This window comes from Anser anser, assembly GCF_964211835.1.
Source record: "Anser anser genome assembly, chromosome: 1".
In the NCBI taxonomy this organism is placed as follows: domain Eukaryota; kingdom Metazoa; phylum Chordata; class Aves; order Anseriformes; family Anatidae; genus Anser; species Anser anser.
In genome coordinates, this window is record NC_139720.1 from 146234897 (window position 1) to 146262592 (window position 27696).

Sequence of the window (27696 nt, forward strand, 5' to 3'; positions counted from 1 at the left end):
TTTTCTATATCCACATCAATGTTCTGTTCTTGGCTTTCAGTCTTCATTACTGTTTGATAACTTACTACTCTTCCTTATGGTGCCAACTTAAGAAACTAAATGTATTTTTTAATAGTGGCAAAGATAATGTGGTAAAGAGGCACATAGAGTATGTGCCAAAGACCAAAGTCTCTTGTGGTTTATATATAGTAGTGTCCTGGTTTTGGCTAGGATATGGTTAATTTTCTTCATAGTGGCTGTTATTGTTAATGCTGATAACAAACCGATGTTTTAGTTGTTGCGGAGCAGTGCTCACACAGAGCCAAGGACTGTTCAGCTCCTTGTGCGGCCCTGCTGGGAGGGGACACAGCCAGGACAGGTGATGTAAGATGGCCAAAGAGATGTCTCACACCATGTGGTGTCATGCTGAGCAATAAACTGGGGGGGTTGGCTGGGGGGCAGGTGCTGCTGCTCAGGGACTGGCTGGGCATCAGTCGGCAGGTGGTGAGCAGTTGTGTTACGCATCACTTGCTTTGTGTATATGTATATATGTATACAATTATTATTTCCCCTTTATTTTTTGTCCTATTAAACTGTCTTAATCTCAGCCCATGAGTTTGACTTTTTTTCTGATTCTCTCCCCCATCCCAGAGTGGGGAGTGAGCAAACAGCTGTGTGGTGCTCAGCTGCCTGCTGGGTTAAACCACAACAAGTAGAATCATAGAATCACAGAATATCCCAAGTTGGAAGGGACCCATAAGGATCATTGAGTCCAACTCCTGGCACCACACAGACCATGTGACTACGTGCACAGTCCAATTGCTTCTTAAATTCAGACAGGCTTGGTGCAGTGAGTGCTTCGCTGGGGAGCCTGTCCCAGTGTGCGACCACCCTCTCGGTGAAGAACCTCTTCCTGATGTCTAGCCTAAACTTCCCCTGCCTCAGCTTAACATCGTTCCTGCAGGTCCTGTCACTGGTTATTACGGAGAATAGGTTGGTGCCTGCCCCTCCACTCCCCCTCATGAGGAATCTGTAGACTGTGATGAGGTCCCCCCTCAGCCTCCTCCAGGCTGAACAGGCCCAGTGCCCTCAGCCGCTCCTCATATGTCTTCCCCTCTAGGCCCTTCACCATCTTTGTTGCCTTCCTCTGGACACTCTCCAACAGTTTAATGTCCTTCTTGTACTGTGGTGCCCAGAACTGCACACAGTACTCGAGGGGAGGCCACACCAGCGCAGAGCAGAGTGAGACAATCACTTCCCTCGACCGACTAGCGATGCCGTGCTTGATGCACCCCAGGGTACGGCTGGCCCTCCTGGCTGCCAGGGCACACTGCTGGCTCATATTCAACTTGCTGTCAACCACAACCCCCAGATCCCTCTCTGCGGGGCTGCTCTCCAGCGTCTCGTCACCCAGTCTGTACGTATAGCTGGGGTTGCCCTGTCCCAGCTGCAGGACCTGGCATTTTCTTTTGTTAAACTTCATGTGGTTGGTGATCACCCAGCTCTCCAATCTGTCCAGATCCCTCTGCAAGGCCTTTCCACTTTCAGCAGAGTCTACAACTCCTCTAATTTTGGTGCCGTTGGCAAATATGCTCAAAACCCCTTCTAGTCCTACATCCAAATCATTTATAAAAACATTGAAGAGGACTGGCCCTAAAATGGAGCCTTAGGGGACCCCACTAATGACCATCCGCCAGCCTGATGTGGCCCCATTTACCACAACCCTTTGAGCCCTGCGCGTCAGCCAATTGCTCACCCATCATATGATGTTTTTGTTAAGTTGTATGCTGGACATTTTGTCCAGTAGGGTCCTATGGGAAACCGTGTCAAAAGCTTTGCTGAAGTCCAAAAAGATCACATCAGCTGGTTTCCCTTGGTCAACTAGATGGGTGATCTTATCATAAAAGGAAATCAGATTTGTTAGGCAGGACCTACCCCTCATGAACCCATGTTGGCTGGGACCAATGACTGCATTGTCCCCCAGGTGCGCTTCAATAACTTCAAGGATCATCCTCTCCATAATTTTACCAGGCACTGACGTGAGACTGACAGGCCTATAATTGCTAGCGTCTTCTTTCTTGCCCTTCTTGAAAATTGGCACAACATTTGCCAGCTTCCAGTCTACTGGGACCTCTCCAGATTCCCAAGACCATTGAAAAATAATTGAGAGAGGTCCCACAATGATGTCAGCCAGCTCTTTAAGCACCGTGGGATGAATCCCAACTGGACCCATGGACTTGTATGGATCCAGGTGGAGCAGCAAATCCCGCACATGTTCAGGGTCGGTTGGGAGTTTATCATTCCCACCATCATGGTCCTCCAGCTCAGGGCACCCTGGGTCCCGAAGCCCATCATCAGCGTTGAAGACAGAGGCGAAGAAAGCATTAAAAGTCTCTGCTTTGCCTATGTCCTTGTCTGTGAGGAGACCTTCCCCATCAAGTAGCGGACCTATGTTTTCTTTGGTCCTCCTTTTTCTGTTCACATATCTAAAAAAAACCTTTTTGTTGTCTCCCACAGACATGGCCAGCTTCAACTGTAGTTGGGCTTTGGCTACATGAATTTTCTGCCTACAAACGCGAATAGTGTCCCTGTATTCCTTCCATGTTGTCTGACCCTCCTTCCAGCAACCATACATTTTCTTTTTTCACCTAGGCTTCAGTAGAAGATCCCTGGTCAGCCAGGCTGGCCTTCTGCCCTGCTTGCCTGACTTCCGATATTTTGGAATTGCCTGATCTTGTGCTTTTAGGAGGCAGTGCTTAAAGACTGACCAGCACTGATGGACGCCAATACCTTCAAAAGCAGTTTCCCAGGGGACCTTGCTGACTAGTTCCCTGAGCAGCCTGAAGTCTGCTTTCCCCATATCCAGGGCTGAGGTTTTGGTGGCAGTTTTCCTTCTGTCGCCATAAATTTTAAACTCAACCACTTCATGGTCACTATGACCGAGAAGGCTGCCAATTGCCACATCCCCCACAAGACCCTCTCTCTTCTCCAGCAACAGATCTAGGAGGGCACCTTTCCTTGTTGGCTCCCTTAGCACCTGCACCAAGAAGTAATCATCTAGGTGCTTTATGAACCTCCTGGACTTGCTCCTGTCAGCCATGTGGTGATCCCAGTTGATGTCTGGCAAGTTGAAGTCCCCCATAAGGACAAGGGGAGTTGAGCTGGAAGCATCTCTTAGTTCCGCAAAGAATAATTCATCGGTGTTGTCTTCCTGGCTGGTTGGTCTGTAATAGACTCCCACAATGACATCCCCTTTATTTGTTTGTCCCTTAATCCTTACCCAGAGGCTCTCAACTTTGCCATTGCCAACTTGAAGTTCCACACAGTCCAGCCCATGCTTCACATACATCGCCACCCCACCACCTCGCCTACCCTGCCTGTCCCTCCTGAAGAGCCTGTAACCATCTAGTAAGTGTTCACTGTTAGAAGAAGTGAATCACTGTTAATTTTCAATTTTTGTTATATTGAGTGTTTATGTTAAAATTAAATTTAAAAAGTGAACCTGTTAAATGTTAATATAATTAAATTAATGAAGGATTTGACTAAGGATGAGACTAATGATTTTGATCTTAAGTAAATTTTAACAGAGCTGCAAAGAAAAATAGCAGTGCTCAATTTCCATTCATATTAAAGTAAACCTTAAATGTACTAGAAATCGACAAATGAATTATACAAATGAATTTGGAGTGTCTTATGAAGAATAGATAGTTCTATAAATATAGCAACTATTGTTAAGTTCCAGAATGCACATGTGATTTTTGACTCAGTGTAACAGTGTTTGGATGTGCAGACAGTTAGTGGTCATTTGATTCTTTCATGTAAAAAAAATGAAAGTCAGACTTCAGTAGAGTTATATGGAAGCTGGACTTGTCATTTCAGAACTAATTTTTTAAACCAGTTGTGAGAGACAATTTATACTAATCCTTTATTAAGTGTCATAATAATATTCTGTGAAAATCTTTTAAAAATGTAAACTATGTCATATCTGTTCCTGAATTAATCACTAATCAATTCTGTTAATGCAGAAATATTTGTGAATCCTACTAGATAAGGGTAGGAAAAAAAAAAGATGAATTTTGTATTGTTTTTATTTGCTATCTCTTTTATAGTTTGTGTTGGATTGCACTGGTAAATATGCTTTTACTTATGGGACATGCGGACTATAAATGCAAATGAGACTCTTAGAACAATGTGATTTCAGGATCAGAGACTTTAAGGAAAATAGTCTAGGAATAAATGGAACTAGCATGATCAGAAATGACTGGAAATTTTTGAGCTATTCTGGTTCAATTTTTCATTGATAATCTACAGTAACTAAGCTAACTAATAATGGTGCGTAACTTAGAAGCATAGATAACCTCTCTTACCTTTGTCATTAGGAGGCAGAAGTAGATACCAGCAAACTATCATACTAAAATTACTGTATTTCTATATTTGCATTTCCAAATGTTTGCTACACTGAGTTTTGTACACACCTGCTTGTTGCAGTGTCCTGAATACCAACCTTGTGGGGCAGCCCGGCCTGGCTGTCCATGCCGGTCCGTGTTGAGGCCTTGCTCGAACATCCCCATTTTGCTGTCATTCCCCCGAGGTTCTTTGGCGGCCTCTGTTCCAGCAATGAGCAGGGGGTTGTGGGGAAGGGGAAGGAGCTTCGGCCTAGGGGCATGTCTCCCTCTCTCCAGTAACATGCCGGAGCAATACGATTGCACGCATGGGATCAACAGGTCTGTAAGAGAAAGTGGATGAGAGAGGAGGTTGGGCTGGTGCTGTACACCAAGTCTCAGGGGGAGGAAGATGAGGAGGTCCCAGCAGTGCTTTCCTCTGCAGCCTCCGACAATGGGCAGTTTGTTCCTAGTTCACCCAGTGAACTCGGAACAGGTTAGGAGCAGCGGCAGGAGGAAACCTAAAGATGGGAGATAGCCCTCAGTGGCAATATCAAGCACTATTGCACTATTTTAAAAGGTTTTGCTTTGCCTGTTTGCCTAACTAAAAATTAAACAAAAGGCCCTGTTTCCAGTTTTCTGATGTGTCCCTCTGTGGATCTTTTGTCCTGTGTGATACACTTCTACTGGATAAATGCTGAAGTCAGATGACGAATAAATTTCTGTCAGATTGGTCATGCTTGGGGGATCTCTTTGTAGTCTTTCCTTTTCAGATGGAACCTAGAACTGCCTGCTTTTTGCTGCTTTTGCAGCATTTGGGTACTGTAATGTGAGCGTGAGTTTCTACTACTTTATCCTTCTGTTGGAAGATTATCTGCAACAAGAGACATTTGACAGAGGTAACCAACTAGCTATTCCCCCTGGTTCCTGATTTCCTAAAGAAACACGGTTTATGGGATCATTGTCCGTCTGCATCCCCCAAAAGTGTCATGCTATTTTGAACATGCAAGCTGCTTCCAGCCAGATTTGGTAGCAGGCAAGGGAATATTAGTTATCAACTAATGGTGAGAAAATTTGTTTGAGAAGAGAGAAACCTTATGAATGCTCTCACTTAAAAGAGAGACGGGGACTCCTACACTTGCTGGCAGCAGACAGCTGATCAGTCAGAACATGTAGCTTTGAGCCAGCTGCAGTCTGCTCTGTCTTGCTGCACGTAGGTCCCCAGAAGCAATTACCTTCATTTCATGCTGATGACGGTAGCAAGTTTCTGGTAGTCACACCTTGTCACTTTAAAGTGTGATAAAGAACTGACCCCAAATTTTATGTTGCTGCTTTTTAGAACAGCTGTGAGAGCCTTCATTAGGAAAGTTGAAGTGAGTATTGCTTCTGCTCGTATTATGATAGTTCTCATCCCAGAAAAGCCTTCCAAACAGGGAGAAAAATACCTTTTTTTTTTTCCCAAACCTATATATTGCATAATTCGTGTTGTAATCCCCCTTGCTGTTTATTGAAGGCTTCCTGTCAAAACAGTCAAGACAGTGTTTTAGACAAGATTTACAAAGTCTAAACTGGGCAAATCTGTAAGAAAGACAGCTCCCTGGACAGCAGACAGTGGTATTTACAGAAGCATGGCAGATCTAAATGAACTAGGCTAACAGTGCCCAGCCTGGGCACTTGTAGTTGTGCTTCCTTCCTTCATATTTTTAACCTCCCACCTGACGAAAGGTCTGTCCTTTAAAGCAGTATTTCGTCGTTCCCTTCCTTGTTCCCCTGAACATGACTGGCTTACATCTTTTTTTTTTTTTTTTAATTTAAATTTTGCATAACTTAATTTAATCTATCATCTTGGCAAAAAGTGTCTTCTAGCAGATAAATGAACCAGAAAGGTGAAAGTATGCTGAAGGCAACATTTTTTTCGAAAAACTTTATTCATGATCAGCACAAATGTCTTAAATATATCATTTTACTTACCAGACCAGATTTAAAAGAGACTGTAAGCAGAGCTCATAATTCAGAGGTATGACAATGGATCCTTCAATTATGTACTGAATTTTTCACCCAAAAGTTAAATGACTTCAGTGATTGATTTCCTGGTAGAAAGCATTTATCTTCATGATAACGTATTTAAATTTAGTCTAGAAAGTGTGAAAATTTGGTCTATGAAATTTGGTAAACCTTCACTTTGTAAACGGCTAGAGGAATTACCGTGATAAAGTAGTGCCCCTCTGTGCTCCTAGTAATAACATAGCACTCACATTTTTAAAACTCGCAAAAGTTACTCTGAAAGGAATGGTGCTGCGCTATGGTGTGTTCCTACCTTCCTTCAGCATCCCCGGAAAAATGCTGTGATGGGCAAAGGCATCTTTGTGTTACGCTGACTCTTGTAATGTGCTGTGTCCAAACCACCACTATCCATTGTCAAAACTAGAAACATTTGGGGTTGATGAAAGTCTGTAAAGCAGTCTTCTGACCATGGTTCTCCTTAATTAGACTTTCCTTTTTTTTCTTTTTTTTTCTTTCCATAATTTTGAAAGCATCTTGGATATTTCTGACTACCTAATCACTACTACAAGAGAGAATTTTGAACATAGGCACTTACTGTTTGCTTGCTTGTGGCTACTTTCTTTTTGTTTTGTTTCTTTTGGTTTTGAGTGGATGGTCCTGAAAAAAAAAGAAGAATAAGACATAACATAACAAGACATTCTGATCAATGTCACAGTCAATTACCTGAGAAAAAGAGATCCAGCAAGCCATATATCTGTAATAAATGACATCTCTGATCAGTGCAACTTAATGGAAAGTAACTGCTCTGGTAGATGTGCACAAGCTAGGGCTGTAGGCTTGGTGGCTGGGATACTGCTAACAGTAGCTGTGAAAGCTCAGCACAAGACAACATCCCTACTAATTAGATATCTTTAAGGTCATCTTCAGCTCCATAAAATGGCATCCTCGATGTGGTTAATTATGGAGAAAAGAAATAAAAATATGTGATCCAGCTTACAGGAAAAAAGGTATCACGTGGTAAAAGTTTCAGAAAGGAGCATAATATTCCACCCACACATCAGCTTTTTGGAAAAGTAATATGCCTTTGAAGAAGGTCAGAGATAATTAATGCTGCCAGACGGGTTTTGTCCTTCGGAAGAAATATTATTCTAGTATGTGGATTCAGGAGCTATTTATATAAGAAATGCAAATAAACAAAACTTTGTCATTCCCTGGTCCTTCCCAAAATGTAACAGCTTGATGTCCTCCTAGTTTCCATTGAAGCACGACTAACTTTTTTCAGAGCAGCCTTGCACACCAAGGCCAAATTTCAGAAACACAGCCTAACTCCGCTTCCTTCCCGTTTTCAGTTTCAGCCTTTCTACTTATATGTCCTTAGTGTTACTTGTTCCTGATTTACTTCTATGTGGTGGATTAAGTTGGAAAGTCATTGTGTATTCCTGGGCTGTTTCTCGCGATACTAACCTGAATGTAGCCTATTGTAGACTTGTGTTTAGAGCAGCCCCTTTTACCAACAAGAAAAATGGATTCTTTTTTTTTTTTTTCTTTTAAATGTGATGGACAAATGAGATGCCTAGGTATGATCTGTATAACAACGAATCACTGATGTCTTCTGCTGCAGAGCATGCAAAGGCTCCTTATCATTATTCCATAATATAAGTATTCAGACAGTCTAGTTTCACAGAACACTACCAAAAAGGAATCAACATTTTTCTGTCCTTGAAGAGTGGTTGATAATGATAAATTAGTGCCTGAGGTAACAGGTGCTATGCTTTATAAATCATATCACAATAAATAATCAGAAGAACTCATTTGGATGCGGGGGAATAGAATATGTATGCAACTAGATATAGGCTGATAGATCCAGTGCATTTTTACCTTGTTTATATGAATATACTTACTGGAATATCCACTAGGAAGCCTATCCAGTACATAACAGGGGCACAAGCTCTCTTTGTTTGTCATTATCACAGAGACGTATAGACGTTGCTTGCTGTGGAATGACTTCCGCATGCAGGAGGTTCTTGTTTTACCTCCGGGTCATGGTTTTCACTTGGAACGCTATTTTTTTTTTTCTCCCCCACCTCTTCAATATACCTTCCTAATAACAAAGCAAGACTTCTAAACCATGGGAGGTCTTGAGTTCATGACGGAGAGCTTAGCATACGGATGGTGGGCTTCTCCTGTTTAAACCGGTATGCCTTTTTCAAGTCATCCTCCAACCCCTCTCACTGAGCATGTAACCACTTTACCTTTTTGCTCACGAAGAAGGGATTAATGACCCCAAATTACAGAATATGGAGGCAGCCCACTGTTGTTGCTTTGTGCTCCAAAACACACCTATCCTTTTTTGTTCACCTTGCTTCTGTTCACACCAGGACCACCAGATGGTAGATGCTATACAGAAGCCAGTTCCCCACTGCAACCTAATATAATAGAGAGTCTGCAAAGCCAAGTGAGTTTCTCTAAGGAAAGAATGAGATGATACCAGGCAGGCTAAGAAAATAGGATTAGGTGGGAAAGGTCTTGCTAGGTGATAATCATTTTTATTTTCTGGGAGGAACTTTCCACAAAGTCATCCAGAAGGCTGGTGATGGATTTCAAAATACAAGGTCAGTCTGCAGATATGCAGTTAAGTGCCTTTTCTATTGGGCCCTGCTGATATTAAAAAAAAAAGCAAAAAAAAGCAAAACAAAAGCAAAAAAAAAAAGCACGATTTTTAGAGTGTTTATGACATGGGCTGTAGAAAGTATTTGTGGCAAAACCTTGAGTTGACTAGGGCTTTATATGAATCTTTTGTGTGTTTTAAATAAACATTTCCAAGGACACAGAGGGTCTTTTCAACCTCAAAGCTGGGTTTTACCACAGAATACAGAAGAACAATTACCTTTTATGAAAAATGCATATGAAAAAGGAAATAAAAGTACTCCTTGATAACCTTCTCCTGACCTCTCATTTCCTTGAGAGGGTGGGTCTTAAATTTTATTCCAACTCTAACAACTATGTTTGCAGCAAACTCTGTGCATCTCCTCTGACTCCCAGAAAAATTCACCTATACATAACTATCTGAGGCCTTGTTGTCCATCTGCCCCTGCCCTTATCAGTTTTCTCCCATTCCGTGCTGTGCAGTAGAGTCTCTGCTTTCTCACTTTTCCTCCCAGCCTTTCCCACCTTGCATTCCTGAAGCCTCTCTTGCTGCTGCTATGCTCCTTTGCTCTGAAAGAAGACATATTTTTTTCCCCTGTAAAGAGGGAGAGCTTGAGACAGTATGTGGCAATCAGGACAAGGTAAAACAGCAGATTTTCCACTGTGTAGTGAAAATGCATCATTTTAAAGGAACATAAGATCATACAGTGACTGTGAATTAAATATTGTTCTAACTTAGACTTATTCAAGGGCATTCCTTATGAAGTATTTCTTATAAAGACAAGACCATGCTCAGGTTTCCTGATCATCAGGATTCTGGTAAGAACCACTTTAAATGCTATAATGTAATTAACCAACTTTTTTTCCTTCAGTCTGTTCTTTGAGCATTAGGTTAAAAAGCTCAGGCTAAGATAATGAGTGTTTCATAAAGAAGCGGTGCCAGGAGCTGAGGACAAAAAATATCCTCCCCCCCCCAAATAAATAAAAAAAATGGCAATTGGCTTCTCTACACCAAAATCAGGATTGATATTTGGCATTGAAGATGGTCTGTACTTGATCAAATACTGCTGGACTGGTAAAGAGCCACTTCTAAGCAAAGGTGGTTATGCTTTCTTTAGGTTTTGGATCATTGAAGTAAGTTCGGTTTCAGATTCTGTCGTAAGAAATGTATTTACGTTTGAGGTAAAGTCTACAGTAATAGATTGAAATCTGTAATGTTCTCATGTATAAATTCAGAAACTTCTAACTTCTTCTTGCTTGTTAAGTCTTGTTAATTTTTTATCATATTTAGGATAGCAGAGTCAATCATAGCTTTGCTCTAACCTTTTATCAGCCAAATTGTAAATACCAAGAACATTATTACGCAATGCCAGAGAAGCATTCATCTGATTCAATAATTCAAAAACAAAACACTAATTAACATCACTAATAATAGGTTGAGGTTCATCTTCATTCTGTGTTTGCTGGCTGCAGGTATTTCAGAGACATTACTGAGCCAAAATAGTCACAAACCTGAAATACGTTACTTACTTGGTAAGATTCAACTCATCTAACCTTTGACATCCATAGAATAAATGTTTACATCATCTGGCTTGCCACGCCAGATTCTCTTTATCATTGAGAGACACTGTAGCCTATAGTTAGAAGATGCAATTCGTCTTGATTATCTTAGATGTCTGCTTTAGTACAAGATTAATCTCAGTGCAGACACCTGCATTTGCACAGGTATATCCCAGTGAGCTGGAAGTGCCACACAGGAAGGAAAAAATGAAGCAAAATGGAAAAAATGAAACAAAGATGACATCCCACTGGAGCTCTTGTGGTTTGGATTTTGTTTTCTTGTTTTATTATTTTGCACAATGGAAGGGCGTGGATATTTTACTCAGATTTGAGTTTGTTCTCTGTCAAGTTAAACCTAAGAAGCCAAAGTTTTTCCTTTGGATCATTGTCCGTAAGCATGTTAAAGCAAAGAATGGTCGAGCCCTTCAGACAGCGATGTGTTTTGATAGAGCAGCACCTGTTGCAGTGTGCCTTCACGCTACGTTAACTCCTGCTTACATAGTGCAGGGAGTGAAAAGACAGTAAAGTGAAACTCCAAACATCCTATCTTCCCAACCAGCTGGCAAACTCAAAGCCTTTGTTGCACTTTCTGGAGCCTTTCTCTCCTTTAATTGTTGACAGAACAAGAATGTGTTCATCATGCTGAAAACAGAAATGAATCTGAATAAACAATATCCCAAATTGTTTTTTAAGCAGGACAGTGTTTATTCCTTTTAGCAAATGTTTAATCTCTATGAAATACTTCGAAAGCCTTAGCTTAGTCCCCAGCTCTTGGGGGAAATGAAGCTTGGTGCTGTCTTCTGTAGAAGTTGCAGTTCTGTTAGCAGTCTGCACAGTGCAGCATAGGCTCGGATGAATATAATTCTTCTATCATGCAGCAAAAGCTTCCAAATAATGTCTTTGATAATGCTGTGTAGTACTGCTGGTTTAGGAACACAAAATGAAAATGCCGGTGAGAGAGTGTTGCTGTTGTGAGATTACTCGCTGGTCTCACAGTCTGTACCACCTCTCAGGACATAAATAATAACTTTCAAACAGTTTCTCTAAGAAGTTGGGCATTTTTATAGTAGCTAGCAGGTGAAATATTGAACCAAAACCGAATTGTGAAAGGAAGAATGGCTTCTGCTTTGAAAGTTTCCGAAGTGCGAGGCAGACAGGCAGTATACTATGGGAGCATAAAGATTCCTTCGTGTATGTTACCTAGCCGCTCCCATACCACAGGAATGTGCCTGCCCCTGGCTAACTTTTTAATTACACGTTTATAAGACAATATATGAAATAATAATAATAAAGATAGTACAACTGCGTTTGACCTCTTTCTTTTATTAGCATATTTTATGTTCATATTTTACAATATAATAAGTTATATATACAGCATTAAACAAAATTATTAGAAAGTAAGCTTTGGCAAGATCTACAAGATTTTTTTCATTCCTGTACATCTTTTGTGTAACAATAAAAATACTGTATACTAAATAAAATAATGTTAAATAGTCTGTGTTCACATTGGCACCAATGATTTCAAGACCCTAGATTTTCAAGGCCCAATAAGCATAGAAACACGGATTCCTGTGTCATCTTTTAAGCATACAAATGGTGTGTACTATTAAATGAAACGTGAAGTATAGGAGACGGTCCCTTGACTAACACTGTTGTTACACACTGGCACAAGAGAAACTGAATCTTCCCATTTTCTTTTTTTCCTTTTTTTCTTATTTTAGTAGTAACAGACCTAATCTGCAAACTCAAGGTCTTGAAAATCTTGAAGTTTGCAGAGTTGTCAGCAAATCTACAGATCTTTCTGAAGCCTGTTGATGTCTGTATGAATTTGTCATTGATTTCAAGATAGCAAGAATTAGACCCATAAATTAAACATCAGTTAGCTAGTTAAATATTCAAATAAATGCAGCTTTCTTCTTCCTTTAAAATCAAAATTCTCATCAAATTTGGTGTATGCAAATGAAAGAAGAGTGAGTTATGAGACCAAAGAGGTGGTGGAAGAATAGTGAGAAGGATAGGTTTTGTGTTGCAGTACGTACTTCCTCTACGATACAGATCAAGTGCTGAAAAGATCGGTAAATATAGATGTCAAAGTGGGATACTAAATGTTCAGCACAATTACCATACTATCATAGATAATATCTAGTTATTAAGTGATGGAATACTGGTTGTTAACTTCAGGGTTATAGTTAATAGTTTTTTATAACATTTTGTTCAGCCAAGCAATTTGGAATTTAAATACTATAGCTTTGCAAGTGCCAGTTCTCTTAATTCAGTGGTGACACTTGTTGAAACCTGTCATCGCTCCTTTTAGCTATAAATTAAGTGTATACATTTGGTAACAGCTCCTGCCGTGTGGTCTGTACAGGTTTTACAGAACTTGTAAACAGCAAAATCAGAGTAGCTAATGGGAAAAAACTAAGGTAAGATTTTGTTGCGCACAAACTCATGATAGTGCCTTTACCTTCCAGAGGAGTGAGTTTTCACCTGTGGGGCCTGCACTCGTGTTCTGCATTGACTACAGTACAGCATTTCAAAAACACATGTTCCTGTACATTTCAGCTGTCCAAAGAAATCTACTCTATTTGCTCTCAGTGTCAAACGTTATCTGAAATCCCTCTGCTTGAGACATTATTTGATATATAGATGTCACTACTGGAAAAAAATTGTAGTCGTAGTAGTGGACAAGCTGTTTAGCTGTTTGCTTTGCCTTTTTTTTTTTTTTTTTTTTTTTTTAACAGCAAGAAAGAGAAAATCTTGTTGCTCTCCTCTCCACTTGCAAGGAGTGACTGCCAACTTCACTGCCTTCTTGCTAACCAGCTTGCCCTAAGCGGACTTGCAGTTTGAATTTACAATTTTTGAAATGTTAGTATGGACCAAGAGTGCATTTACAAGCATTATATACAGAGTTTTGAAGCACTTCCATCTGTAAATTATGCTGGGGCTTTTTTCATATAGTATAATTATTTTATCTGGAGACTGTGTATGCAGGCTGACCTATGCACGTACTTCTAGATCCAACAAAACCATAGGAAATACAGAAAATGAAACTGGTTACATATTAAATGCGTTAGAGCTGATAGAAATGTGGGTGCCTAATGTGCATTAATTGATACTGTAGCAGTGGTGCTGTTGACTGCAACAATTAAATGGTTGAACAAAGCCCTAAGAGATAGGAATATCTTCAGATAGCAATTCAGTGGCTTGAAAGCCAGGCTGGAAGGGTAGTGACAGGATTATCTGCACATATACTCAAACACAGACTGGAAGATGGATCCTTTTCTGTCCACTTATTACCAGTAACTGATTAACTTAATCATTTTGTTTAATGACATGTTTTATACCAAGCTTCTTGGGAGATTTCTGCTCTCGTTTTGGTAGATGCGTAACTTCACTTTTTAGAAGTAAAAGAGAAAAGCTTCCCATCGGTATGGGGAATGATTACACAGAAGAAACGTCAAGGGTCTCTTGTCCAAAGTCTTTGGTGTGCTGCTTGCTGGAATCATTGCTCTCGCAGGTGATGTGGGAGCACAGCCACGTCAGGATGTCACCGCTGGTTCGGGAGCAGGCATTGCTTGTGCCCACTCCAGAATATCTGCACACAAGGACTCGACAGCGTCCAGCCGCTCGATTTGCACCAGTTTGGTTAGCAGTTCTGGGATGCTGTAACCCGCTGTGCTGATGCGATCAAACAGCTGCATGCCGTCTGTCATGCCACCTATTTCGTCTCGCTTCAGTCCAAAGCTCTCGGCGAGGTGGCGCCACGTTTTCACTATGGCTTTCTCTGTGTTGTATGTTGAGCTGAGCATGCGGCTCGTCTTCTCCAGGCAGTCAAATGGCAGCTCCGTGGGGCTCAGACCTGCAAAGGGAGGTGTTTATGGTCAGATGTCTCTGTGAGCAAGTCTTGGCTATTCAAGACATTTATTAAAATGCTGCAGTGTATACTGTTAGCAATAAGCACAGCTAAAAATCTTTAAGTGAGAGTCAATGACAGGTATGTCTAGCTTCAAAGTTATTGCCATATTTTACCTAGTAACAGTAGGGTACAATAGCCATGGAATAATTGAGATAAAAAGTTGGATGGAAAAGAAATACTGGATGGGTTTTATGCGTTCCTATGGTACTACCCCTTCCTGCAACGATTTACTTGCTATTAGAAGTGTATTGGAAACATATCCCTAGTGAGCAGCTCCATTAATACACCTCCGCACATCCAGCCTAGTGTTTGAGCTCAAAATACAGCTCTGACCCTTCCCTGAGTCTGTCAGCAGCAGCTGCTGTAACATCGCTGTAATTGAAAGTTGCCCTTGTAGGAATGCGAGGAGTGAGGTGAAGCAATGATGCCAGATGCTTGCAAGCATAAAAGACCCTGCAAATGTTCAATTGTCATTGCTATCACTGAATCTCTACAGAGGATTTAACATTCATCCCGTGGGGAAAAAGCTATTTTTTTCCTGGACTTTTTTTTTCTATGTACTACTGGTCACAGAATAGAGGAGAGAATCAGCTACTGTGTTTTTTTTTCTGAAAACAGTCTTTTGCTTCTGTAGTTTTCGTGCTTCATACCCCACAGCAGCAATTTGGTGGGAAATGGAGCTCCCTGAACCATAGAAAACTCACACAGGTATGTGCACACCAAGTGTGTGGGGAAAAAAAAAAAAAAAAATAAAGGTAAAAGCAGTCTTGTCCTTGTCCTTTGTTCTGCAGGAAAATTAATTCATGTCCCTTCTGCCGAAACACTTCAGCTAGTCAAGTGCTGAAGACACTTAAAACACTGACCTACTTGGAAACCCCACTTGTTGTGAGAAGTAGGACACAATTAAAGAAGCAGAGTACGTCGAGCCTTTTGTCTGAAACACAGTTCTGATCCTCCACAAATCACACTTTCGTACCTGGAACTAATTTATACCTGTTATCCACCTCACTAAAGAGACCAAGCAAGCAGGTTTCCTCTAGATGAAGAACGTGAGAGTGCTTCTCCACCGCTTCGATGTCCAAGCATGACCCAGCACTACCCCTGCTGCGCTCCAGAGGAAGGAAGCCCATGCACACATCTGGCGAGAAGCTGTGGTGTGCAAACCCAGCCTGGACATCTCTGAAATCGGGGCACCATGATGCTTCCTAGCAGGTGAGTACAAATCTGCTTCCAGATTTGCACTTCCTTTCCATGAAGTTCTCCTTTCCACAGGAACACAGAGGGATTTCTATTTTATAGCAAACAGCTCTGATCCAGTTTTCTGCTGCTAGTATAGGTGCAAGTTTTGTGCACTCACCTTCTGCAACGTCGCATACGTTAGCATACACATCAAGTATCTTTTTCCTTCGACTTTGAATCTGAAAGAGAAGAGTGTTATTGAATTATTATTTTTTTCAGTCACATGAGTAAACAATTGGCAGAGAGCAGTACAAAACCTCTGGGAGATCCTAATTTCATGGCTCAAGGGATTATCGTATAACATCCTGAAGGGTCTCTTTTGAAGCCTCGTAGAGCAGGACACAGCAAGTCAGAGAAGAGTAAACATATTTCTGCTTTTGCTTTCCACTGTTAGAGATCTTTTTTTTTTCCATCTTTTTATCTTCTTTTCAGATCATTGACTTTTCTGCTCTAAATGTTTTTGTATTTTATTTCTTTTTCGGACTGAAGTGAACTCCTGACAATGAGAACAAATTCAATACCACACATGCAAGCAATTAATGCAGGGATTCCCAGGTAAACCAGGACAGGACTGGCCATGGGGAATTAAATTCAGACTGGAATTGCCTTCTTCCAATAATGTAAGAGGGCTGTAGAGAAGGGGATCTTCTTTTCTGTCACTTGACATAGAGCTGCTTGCTGCATTACAGATTAATTATATATTTTCTTCCATGATGTATTGCCTGAATGAATCCAAAGGATTTTACAGATAGATAAAAAAAATCAGTGACACTTTAGACAGGGAAAATCTGAGGTCCAGGGTGCTGCCGTCATTTTTGACAAGAAGGAGGCTCAGACTGAAAACCCTGACATTTTCCAAGCTGAAAATGGACATTTTGATGCGGTTTCACTTAGCAAATATATTCTCAAGGTTTGGCCTTGGATTCAATGCAGATTGAAAACAAATGTCAAAATGTCATGAGTTCTCAAGGACTGGAATTGTCATCTCTCCGCCAGCTCTCATTAGGACTGAGGTTTCTGAAAAGCTGTCATTTTGGTAGGACTCTAGTATTATCTCCACAAATTCACCACTTTTCACTGCAAAACAGAATGAAGAAAGCTCACTCTTGGTTTTTGTTTTTTTTTTTTTATTATTTTTATTTTTGAATTATTTTCCTCATTTTATTTGGTCTCTAAAGGACAGGGCACATCAATTACTTGGATTAACAGACTTGCAGCTGGAGACAGCAAACTGGCTGCTCCACCCGACGCCTGTCTCACAGCATGCTGTATTGCAGGGAAATGCAATGCAGACACTGGCTGTTGTTCACATATCCTTGGTATAATTTACATTAATCTTTGGGATGCTACTGTACACTTGGATTAGCTGTTTCAGAACCTTACAGATCTTTTTTTTTTTCCCCATGGGATTTATTAAAATTCCTCTTAAGACAACAATTAGATACCTATTTTCATTCTCCCCTCATTTTTAGGACAAAGAGGGAGGTTAAAGAATTCCAAGCCCAAAGAGAATTACACAGGGTGATTTTCTTTTTTTGTCTGAGCCAGAAGATGGAAATTTGTAAAGCTTATGCTGGAAGAAGCAGGTAAATGTGGGTCTGATGGTTCTGTGTGGTAGCTCATTCCATAATGGTTTTTGTTTTAACCAGGAAAGAGCAGCCTTGGAAAAGAACAGGCCTTTAACTTTCTCCACCCCTCTCCAGCAGCTCCTTGATACTTTTTCCAGTACTAGAAATGTTATTTAATCTCTAGCCTCAAGCAAAGTACTGCTTTTCTAACTTCTGGCAACTGGCTTAGTTGTGAAATCTTAGGTACAGAGTGGGGGATCTTGATGCAATCTGCACTTTCATTGAAAACTTTGTCTTCAGCCTTGTCAGCAGGCTTCAGTCCATTAGCAGTATGTTAGGACAGCAGGTCTGGGAGACATAGCATAGCTCATGCTTCAGATGTGCTTATGAACTATCTAAACTACTCAGGAGAATGTATTTACTATATATTGTCTTTAGAGACAATTATTTTCTTATTAAAAGTTCTAATTTCATGCTTACCCAACTTGTGTTATCCAATTTCAAGCAAGTGCATGCAGAAGTGTGATAAAGTTGGATATATACAGAGACCTCAGACAACTGAATTTTAAAATATGAACATTGGAGTAGTAAGTTATTTTCAGATAGTCATAACTGGTTACAAGTAGAAAAACATCTTTCTTGGACACTTTGAGTGTCTGGTCTCAGCTGAAAAACGAGCGATTATTAGAAAGTTTAGGCTGAACCATCCCCACAAAGTAAAACATGCAAACATGAAAAGCTGCATTTTCAAACCTTTTTTATTCTTAAAAAAAAAGAAAAGGATGGTATTAATGATGCATTTTTGTCCTAGCTATTGCCAATTTTAATTATTTTTGAAGTTCTAAAACATAAAAAATATCTGAGCAGACACTTTCTTTTTAAGGAAACATTCATTTTAATATAAACTAAATAGTTGTGTGGGTGAGGGAGTGCCTTAGCGATGCCTTGAAATAGTCTAAGTGAGATAAAATGCCCTGAGCAATACATTTCAGCAGGAAGAAATGAAGGCCTTCCACAGCAAAACAGTGCATTTATGTTGTCCGTCAGAGCACAGGAATGACCTTCAAAACACATAGGTATTTTTGAAATGTAAAAAAAACCCGACAACAAGCACAACACTGGATATCGTTGAAAATTCAATGGCATAGAAATACCAATGCTTCTGAGTTAAGACAGGCAGATGTTGTATGAATCCATCTGTGCTGTTACATTATTTTATTTTCCTGTAGTACATGTAGCTTTGGGGTTAATTATATTAGCATTAGCTATATTGGTGAGTTGCAGTTTGTTTTTTGTTTCTTCAGACTATAAAACATAATTCTCTAAAAAAGCAAAGCTATTACTCTTGTAGCAATCTGCTTTTCAGCACTGGGTAGTATATACACATGCACAGACACTCTTAAATATTGAAGGAATGTTATATGCAAATCATATGCAAATGAGACTGTAATAAAATTAATTGTAGAAACTCTCTTGTAACTTGTAAATTAGTCCTGTCTGCATTACAATGCATTTTGTGGTGATAGTTTGTAAATTGTTTTCTTAAAAAAATCAAACAAAACCATAAAACAATACAGAAAACAACTGTCAATTTTTAAATCTCAAAGTAGCCTTACCCCAGTCGATTTATTGTTTGTAGAAGATTTATCTCTGGCCAAATGCACTAAAGATAACAAGCATCTCTCTGGAGTCCCTTGCTTGTCAACTGCAGCTTCTTCATCACTATCCATGCTACGACTTAAAAGTCGTTCATTCTCAGAAGATGCATCGTTTTCACTGTAAAATGAAGGATAAGGTTATCTTAGTGATGCTTCTTGTGGTTTGACTCCAATTATTTCCTTTTTGCTATCCCAGAGTAATGGAATAAAAATGTTTTCAATTTTTTAAAATGCCTTTCCCCTGAAATCCTGTGAATGTAACCACATCCACCTACAGAGGATATATGTTCAGTGCTCACCAAGCTGCACAATCATGCTCATCTTGCAAGAATCCCTTCATAGAAGTATTTTCCACTGGGGACAGTGTTTACCTCACTGGAGTTGTGTTATCCAGCCAGGTTTGGCTGCCGGGAAAGGAAAACTATCATGTGGTGCCACCCAGATGATGCTATAGACAAGGGATTCCCTTAAGGCCTGGAGCAGTTATTTCTGCACCTCCTGGCTGAAAGTGAGTGGGGACCTTACCAAGGCATGTGTGTGTAAGTGAGACTCAAGTCCCCTGAATGGACCTCACAAAAGAGGAGGCAGCCCTGAGAACTGATAAACTGGTCACAGGTACTAACAAACAGCTCAAGGTAATATTTTAACACATGGTGGCTGTGATCACCTCTTCCAGAAACTCTATTACCTGTGGCTGTCCCATTGACACGTTATTCCTTGGTCCACTAGACTTGAAATTTTGGTGCAAATTATTTCTGCTTTGTTCTCAATGGATTCCTCTGTACCAGGATGAGTGGTGACTATGTCCCTTCTCCACTTCAGTCAAAGGTATGGAAGTATGTTTATTTTTTGCTTACCTTTTAGCAGCCTTAGCTGGAGTTGCTGTAAGCTTTTCAAACTCTTCTTTCTCAGAGAATATCACAACATTATCTGCAGATAAACAGAAATTTAAATTGGCAATGAGTATCCAAACTGATGTTTTGTCTCTGCTTTAGCTATTGCTATCAGAGGATGAAGTGGCATTCTGGAAGTACAAAAGCTATTATACACAATCATTTTGCAAATGAATGGGGGAATTGTAATTAAGAGGAATGCACTAATTGCACTTAAGCTCAACGTTAGAAAAAGGATAGAAAAAGCAAAATTAAAGCAACTTATACCTTGCACTTCTTTCTTCTCTTCTTGTGTATTAGCCTGAGCTTCAACATTTTTTACTGAGTGGCTCTTGCAACAGGCTAGAATGTAAAGATACAACAGTAATTATTCTCAGAAGCTATCTAAAAATAGCATTTGCTGCTAAAATTTGTTATGCTGAAAATTACCTTGAGCAGAAGGTTTTGTTTTCACAATGTAAAACATGATGATGAGGACAATGGCAATAGCCATTATGAATATAGTAGACATTGCAATTATAAGAGCTGTAGCCAGATGTCCTTGTCCTGAAAGGTCTGCTGGAAAAGCAAGGAAATATTTTGTAAAGAAGCAACTCTTCAGATCAGAGAATAGTTAATAGTTTAGTCTGCTCTACACTTATATTTTACATACTCATTTATTTGATCTGAGTCCTGATTACTTGTTAATCATTGCAAAACTAAGTGCTACTTCTCAAATGCAAACTAATGAATAGGCTTTCAAAACAGTGACATTTATGCTGCAAGAACTAGTTATCAGTATTCATAAAAAATACCTGATTGCATGACCATCCAAATATGTATGAAATTGTATTATCTGCTAATAATATAAGAAGCTATATGTACGCAGGAGTAGCAGCCTTCAAAAAAGTGAATTCTTGGAAACAGCATCAAAAAGAAAGAAAAACAAATAAAGAATAAATGGGACAAGAACTAAAAGTACTTGATAACTATGGCTGCCTCAAAAGCTTTGCAATAAGAAGCAGAACACAATGCACATGCGGAATAAGTGTGTTTTTTTTTTTTTTTTTTTTTTTTTCTAACAGACTTACAGCATGGATGCAGGGTGAATTTAAAATAAGGTATGTGAAAAGGTAGAAGCAGAATTTCAGTGAACAGCTATTAGAATTGAAAAGTCATGAAAGGATGCAGAAAATGACAGATATGTTAAAATGCATGAAAACTAACTTTTCTGAAAACACAATCCTCAAGATCTTGTTTACAGACAAAATCAGGTCAGTACCTCAGTAACTGTGTCCTTCCTGCTGTGTGTTCTGTTCTCACGTTCAAATATTTTAAAAAACTAATAATTATACTGGAGAACGGTTTATGTTAGCTCAATGAGAGACTGACTACATTTGTGTATTAAATTATTTTCACCAGTCTAAGCTAGGCTTTGCTGAGGCATAATGTGGTATCTGTATGGCTGCACATAATCAGCTAATTCATTGCTGGCATTACCCAGTACAGTCCAAGACTATTTTAAGTCCATCCTTCTGAAACAGGAGTGTTGATTAACCAAGGACTAAAAAATCATTCTGAAATGTTTTTAATAGCAGTTTTAGAAATCCCTAAAAAGAGTGGCAATGAAATTCACGATAGATATTATCAGTTCAGTTGCACTTTGTTGATGTTATTTTTAAGACCACCAGTGGCTACATTAAATTTATGGATGCCTTCTTACCTTTGTGAGCATGCTGGTAAGGTGAAAAAGTACTTGTGCCAGATGTGCTCGGGAAAATGGCCGAAATACCAGAGGTAGCCCCTGCACCTGCAATACAAACAGAAATGCCATAAACTTCCACAGTCATTTCATCTCTTCACAGCGGTATCTTGGCCCAGGTAAACAGCCTTGCCTTAGCTTGATTGCATTTCCTGTTCATTAGCAAAGAACCCATGAATTCACTGTGGCTTTTTGAAATGTCACTAATCCCAGTGTGCGTGGCTGGCATGTTGAAAATTGTGTTTAGAATACATTTTTGCATAGCATCTAGAGGGAGGGGAAGAAATCAAAGCTCGTAAACTGTTATGAACTTAAAAGAAACTCATCAAATTAGTGCTTCTGACAGATATCCTTCACTATAGCAAGGCCACCATGAAAATCTGATGTTAAACAAACCTTCATGACCCCAAAGAAAAACCTAGGAAAGGTGACAAACAAGAATGTTGAATGCCTTTCTGTTTCACGGAGCTGTACCATAGAAGGAAATAATATAATTTCTGCAGTCTAGCTGGATAACATGTTTCTTTTGATTTCTCCTGTCAGTCCAGTCCAAATCTATATCCTGAGTTAGAGGAGGGAATCTACAAAAACAGTGAAAAGAAGAACGTAAAGGACTTCTTCATGCTAACAGAGTGAGATTGTCCAGTAGGGATTTTCCACGTCTAAATTCTACAGCTAAGTTTAAAAGTAGTTTATATTTTTATTAATCTTTCAGGTGGTGTCTTACACCAGATTTTCAAAGCAGTAAACCAAGTCATAAACTAATGTCTTTTCACAGTACTAGACAATACTGAATGTTATTGGAAATAAGGTTGTTGATCTGAGTGCTATATTAAAATACAGATGGTGCTGAAATAGAGTTCCAAAAGAGGCATAAAAACATTGGGGTTGGAAGAAAACCTTCTCTTGAGTCTCAAGTCATTTTTCACATAATTGGTAAGCAGGTTGTGCAAACAGCTACCATTGACAGCAACTGAAAACCATCTTCTAGCTGGGAGGGGGGGAAGCAATCCCTCCTGCTTTATATTAGCTGCGCATGGAAAAAGTCCAGCGATGATAATTAAATTCAGCAGACCCAAGGCCAGAAGACTGTCCCAGTCACCTGGTGAGGTACACAGAGCACATGGCTCGACAAGCTGGTGAGGCAGCTAGAGTAGCTGGGAACTCACCAAGCCATTATCTTGACCTAGTAAAGAAATTCAACCCACTAGGTAAAGTTGACAGGAAATTAAGTGGCCTGGAATGGTCTGAGAAATGTTCCGTGGTTAAGAACAAAGAAATAGACATGCTCTTCAAATTAAGACAAACGTTTTCTAAAAAAAAAACAAAAAACAGAAAAAGTATTACCTAACATAAAACATGGCTGCATGTAGTGAATAAGAAATGTACGCTCCTTAAGTGGCCACAAAGTATGAGTTGCAGATGTTTTCAAACGAGATTTTCTTTAACAATGGTAAAATTTCTTTCAAACTTCATTTCTTCGAAGGAAACGGAATCATTTATTATAATTGCTTTTTTGAAACTGAAGAAGTGTTTTCATGAAATTTTAAATATACTAATTTGTTAATTCAGATGCTTTTAGTATTATTCAAATGACAGGCAGATTATGTAAATCATGACTCTGGGTTCTTCTCTGTGACAAACTTAGTTCTAGGAAGAATTACTCACAAGCTCCAGAACCTGCAATTTAGCAGTGGAGCATCTACGTATCAGTGGGTGAAGAGGTCATCTGCGTATAGTGGAGTTAATAACAGATAAATTTTCAGTAATTCTTCATAAAACTGAAATGAATCACCCTTGGTCTCAACCCATCTATTTACTCATCCCAGCTGGACAATGGAAGAAATCTAGGAAATGGCCATTGTTGTAGCCAGAGACATGTCTGTACTTTCATGTCCCCGGCTACCAGGCTTTTGCCTCTTCTTGCCACCTCCCCCGGCAAACCTAATTACAGACAATTGCAATTCTGTGCAATTCTTGCAAGCTGCAACAAGTCAACAATAGCTTTTCTTCCACTGCCTTTCAATTAACACAGGCAAACTGCTCTGCTTTGTCTGCTTGCAGTTTATCTAACAAGCTTGAGCTCGTCTCCTTTATAAACAAGTTTTATCGCACTCTCTTTTCCTTCACTTCAAACATGTATTAATTGTATTTCTGTCTAATCAATCCTGTAGTCACTTGGTATTTTTAGCTTATTAGGTATTGCTAGCAATGTTTTTCATCTGTGGAAGGAAGGAGAGCCAAGGTGGGAAGTCATGCAGCAGCACAAAACAGGAGAGGTAATGGGGAAGGTCATCTGGTCCTCATTCGGCGTCATTGCCACACTTCACCCAGTTCTACCCCACATCAGGATACAGCCTCTTTCCCACCCCCAAACACAAGCTGGAGCCTCTCCAGTGCACAAGGGTGAGCACCTTCAGCTTCGGAAGAGCTTACGTGCAGAATTTTCCTTTGCTTACATGGGAATGGGACTACGTCGTTTGTTCTGTGCTACGTATCACGGCAAGATCTGGGTTGATGCTACAACACGATGGCCTTTTACATATGCCTATGTGGGAGTTAGTCATTATGCATATTTTAAGCCTATTATCAAATTTAATAATTTGGCTTATTCATTATGAGCCAAGATAGTTCTTTAGATGTGGCTTAGAAGCAAGCGCCAATTAATGCACCTGCACTACAAGGGGAACCAAATATGCCAGCTTCTGCAGAATTTCAGTTCATGGCATTTATATAGGCAAAAAGAAACAAAACTTGTAGTTGTTCCTTTTTCCCGGTCCGGCAGCACACCATGACTCCAATGTCAGTTGTTCCTATGTGTATCCAGTTTTGCATCTAGATCACATTATTAATTCTGGTTCCAATATAGATGACACTTACATAATCTACAAAGACTTAGATACAGCTCAGAAAGAGACATCCTAAAGTGCTAGAGTGCAACATATGGAAACAACTCTGTTTTAAGCACAAAAAAAAAAAAAAGACTGATGGCTGTAATATAGCTGTGCAAAAGAGTGGTTTATATTCCTAGACACCTGTAAGTAATATTGTAGGAATGCGATAAAGACATTAAGAAAGATGGTTATCACTGAAGCTTTGTCAGTTTTTGCATTAGAAATAGTTTTATTAAAAAAAAAATGGCAGCCTTTTTTTTGTTTTGTTTTGTTTTGTTTTGAACTCAAAAGATAGCTTTAACTTAAATTGCCATGCAGCCAGCCTTTTGTCCCCCTAGTGAAGAAATGCAGGGCAGTAAAATAATATTTTCATTTTAAAGATCCGTTCTGCTGTGTGTGACAGGACCGTTGCAGTTGTTTGTGTATCTCAAGGCAGATTTACAGTAAGAAGGGATGAACGAAACTGCCAGATCTGTGGGAGGAGGAGGGCGCAGGGAGGGGAGGTTTTGCCAACATGCCCTCTCACAAGTGTTTGCACCTGAACGAAATCTGGTGCAGTAGGAGACCATATGTGTGTCTGACTTACACTGCTGTAGGTGTCAGCTTACTGGTCCCAGCAGAGCAGTGCTGCTCATAGCTAGCAACAGCTTTTTTTTGGTGAAGTTTATTTAATACTTAATGACAGATTATAAAAATACACAAAGTGTGTACGCAACAGACTATCAGAGTGATCCCAAAATAAGAAGTGTTTTAAAAATGTCTTTACGCGTGTATGTGTTTGCTTCTTGCTACTGAGAGCAGCTCGCTTTCTCCTGATGAATCCCTCTCCTCACAGCCACGGTCCATTTATGAATGGCAATCCATACTCGTTACTGCCAGCCGAGCTGTGCCTGCAGCCACTGTGACCATTTTGAAGGAGTGAAGTAAGATAAAGCACACACTGAAATAAATAACTAGCAGCCTGAAATATGAGCTGAAAAATATATTATATTTAGTCGAAATTCGATAAAGGTAGAAAGTTTATGCCTGACAAAGTAATCGGAAACTAGATTATAACGGAACCTAGTTATAAATAAAGACCTAGATGTTTTGAAAGTGCCGGTCAGAATGTTCAAATTAATGTAAATCTCTATTCAGATATGTACATGAAAGGTTTACTTTCAAACCTAAGCTAACAACACTTCATATCGAAGCCCTGTACACTTGGAAAGTCATGGAAGCTGAAGCAGCTGTCAAAATCAAGCTACTTTTTAAGGCATCTACATATGAATTTAGCAATCAAACATCAGCCAACTCTAAAAATATTGCAAATCACTAATAACGGAGAATATCCCAGACAGTGGAAGACTTTTTGACTGCTTCTGATTTTACTGTCTGTTATTTTCAGGAGACATACAGAACACCATAAGGCAGGTCACTCTAATATTTACTGTAGCTGCAGGTACATATTTCAGCAAGTTTAGGTATTTTTTAAATCAGGAAGAATGAGAAGCAAATCAATTCTCTAGTGTGAGCCCTCTACAAATTTGGATAGCAAAATTCCTCCAATCTTAAATTTTAGATCTGGTCATTCTCACTGCAAGTAACCACTGCTGCTCAGACACCTAAAAATAAATGCTTTATGCTGCCATGCTCTCTGTAATGTCTTTAACTGTTTCATTTCTCTCTCCTTTTATTTTGCTGGGAAGTGGTGTGATTGTAGGCTGTGTGGCCTTAGCCTGACAATTTATTTACAACTATTGCAGTTTTGTTTAGAATTCACTGAGAGCTTTAATTGCATGGTACTGGTATGTCATAAATACATGCAGCATGAATTAAACTGAGCTCTGGGAATTAAGTGTTGCCATCTCCTTCTCTGTGCAACACAAAGGGAATAACAGCAGTATAGACCCTGCTGAAAGGGACCCTGAGCAGGGACCCCGAGGAGTTCTTCTCTCATATGCCCCTGTGCATTGGTGGCCAGTTTGTGCAGGTGGTGAAATGCTGTGGCCCTGCAGGTTTGCAGCAGGCTTGTGAGGCAGGACAGAGCAATGCTACAGGCACCTGCAGCTTCTCCCAGGGTTTGTGGTCCTCCAAAGTCCTCAGAGCTTTCAGGTGAGCTGCGGTGTGCCCAGATTACATCCTGCGTGATACGTGGGCCCAGCTTTCCCAGCAGTTCAAGAGAGCAAACCCCGTGCTTGATCCTCAGATCCCTCCCCTTTAAGGTTTATGGCTGAGGCTGGCCAATTTTGTCCTAATATTAGGTTCCTCTCCTAATATAGACAAGCCCTGAGGGGATGAGAATAAGGCCATACCACCAGTGAACAATAAAGCACTGCCTTCAACATTTCTCCCATTCCACATGTGAAGAGGAATGGGGTGTTCAGAGATCAAACAACTCAAAAAAAAAAAAAAAGTTTGTTAGCTCCAGCTAACAAGCTTATTCATTTGTAAGCATAATTTGAAACAGAAGGAAAATGTCCTGATGTTGATCATATTACAAAAGGACAAAACTGGCAAGGAAAGAAAATTAGTGATATTAAAAAGAATGGGGAGTTAAAATGAAAACCTATGGAATTATTATTTTTCACTAACACAAGTGCTTTTGGCATTAGGCTCGTTTGTGTTAAACATTTCAGTTAAGGAGTCTGATCTCTCAGTCTTGAGCACATGGGTATAGCAGTGACCACTGATTAGAGCTTGTCTGAGATGTCAGCCTGTTAGTAAATTGTTCTCTCTCATCTGTTTGGTTGTTTTTGAAGTTCTAATGAGACAACAATAAAAATAATCTTTTATGTTTCCAGATGCCATTCACTCTTTGGTAATTCAAAAATAACTTGACTACCATTGTTTTCCTTTGTTGTTCTTATTTTTTTTTTTTAATTTTGCTAAGCCATCATTGGCATATGTTAGATTTAAAAACTTACACAGGTTAATTATTGCAACCATTTTCATGTCTATAGCCAGGAAAAAAGAAAAGGGGAATTAACAATATTTTGCATCCATGCACACATAAGAATGCATAGAGGAAGAAAACCCTCAATCCATTGCTGAAATTCCCTAGACTGATAATTTGTGAGTGGAAAAGTATTTGCATATTTGATGTAATTGTGTAAATACAACTTCAAAATACAATGTTCTTCAAGTTTTTGTAATGAGGTTTGATTTTGTTTTCCTCTATCAGTTTTGAGCTGGAATGGCAAATATCAAAGTTTGAGCAGAGGAGCAGAGTTATAA

At 39.7% G+C, this 27696-nt stretch overlaps 1 protein-coding gene across 2 annotated transcripts in view; it reads right to left on the minus strand.

Annotated features, from left to right (window-relative positions):
* The window catches only part of LOC310892162 (tumor necrosis factor receptor superfamily member EDAR-like), a 76354-nt gene that overhangs the window by 11887 nt on the left and 36771 nt on the right, over positions 1–27696 (minus strand). Inside the window, exons 6-12 of one of the 2 annotated variants that reach the window (XM_083819549.1) lie at positions 21548–21634; positions 20275–20403; positions 20113–20187; positions 19810–19882; positions 18911–19070; positions 15845–15905; positions 4484–14430 (exon numbers count right to left, since the gene is read on the minus strand). In XM_083819549.1, the coding sequence (XP_083675675.1) occupies positions 14111–14430; positions 15845–15905; positions 18911–19070; positions 19810–19882; positions 20113–20187; positions 20275–20403; positions 21548–21634 (905 nt within the window). In that variant the 3' untranslated portion in view covers positions 4484–14110. Of the gene's footprint in view, positions 1–132; positions 14431–15844; positions 15906–18910; positions 19071–19809; positions 19883–20112; positions 20188–20274; positions 20404–21547; positions 21635–27696 lie in introns of those variants that run through there. The other variant, XM_083819548.1, reaches the window with a different exon arrangement.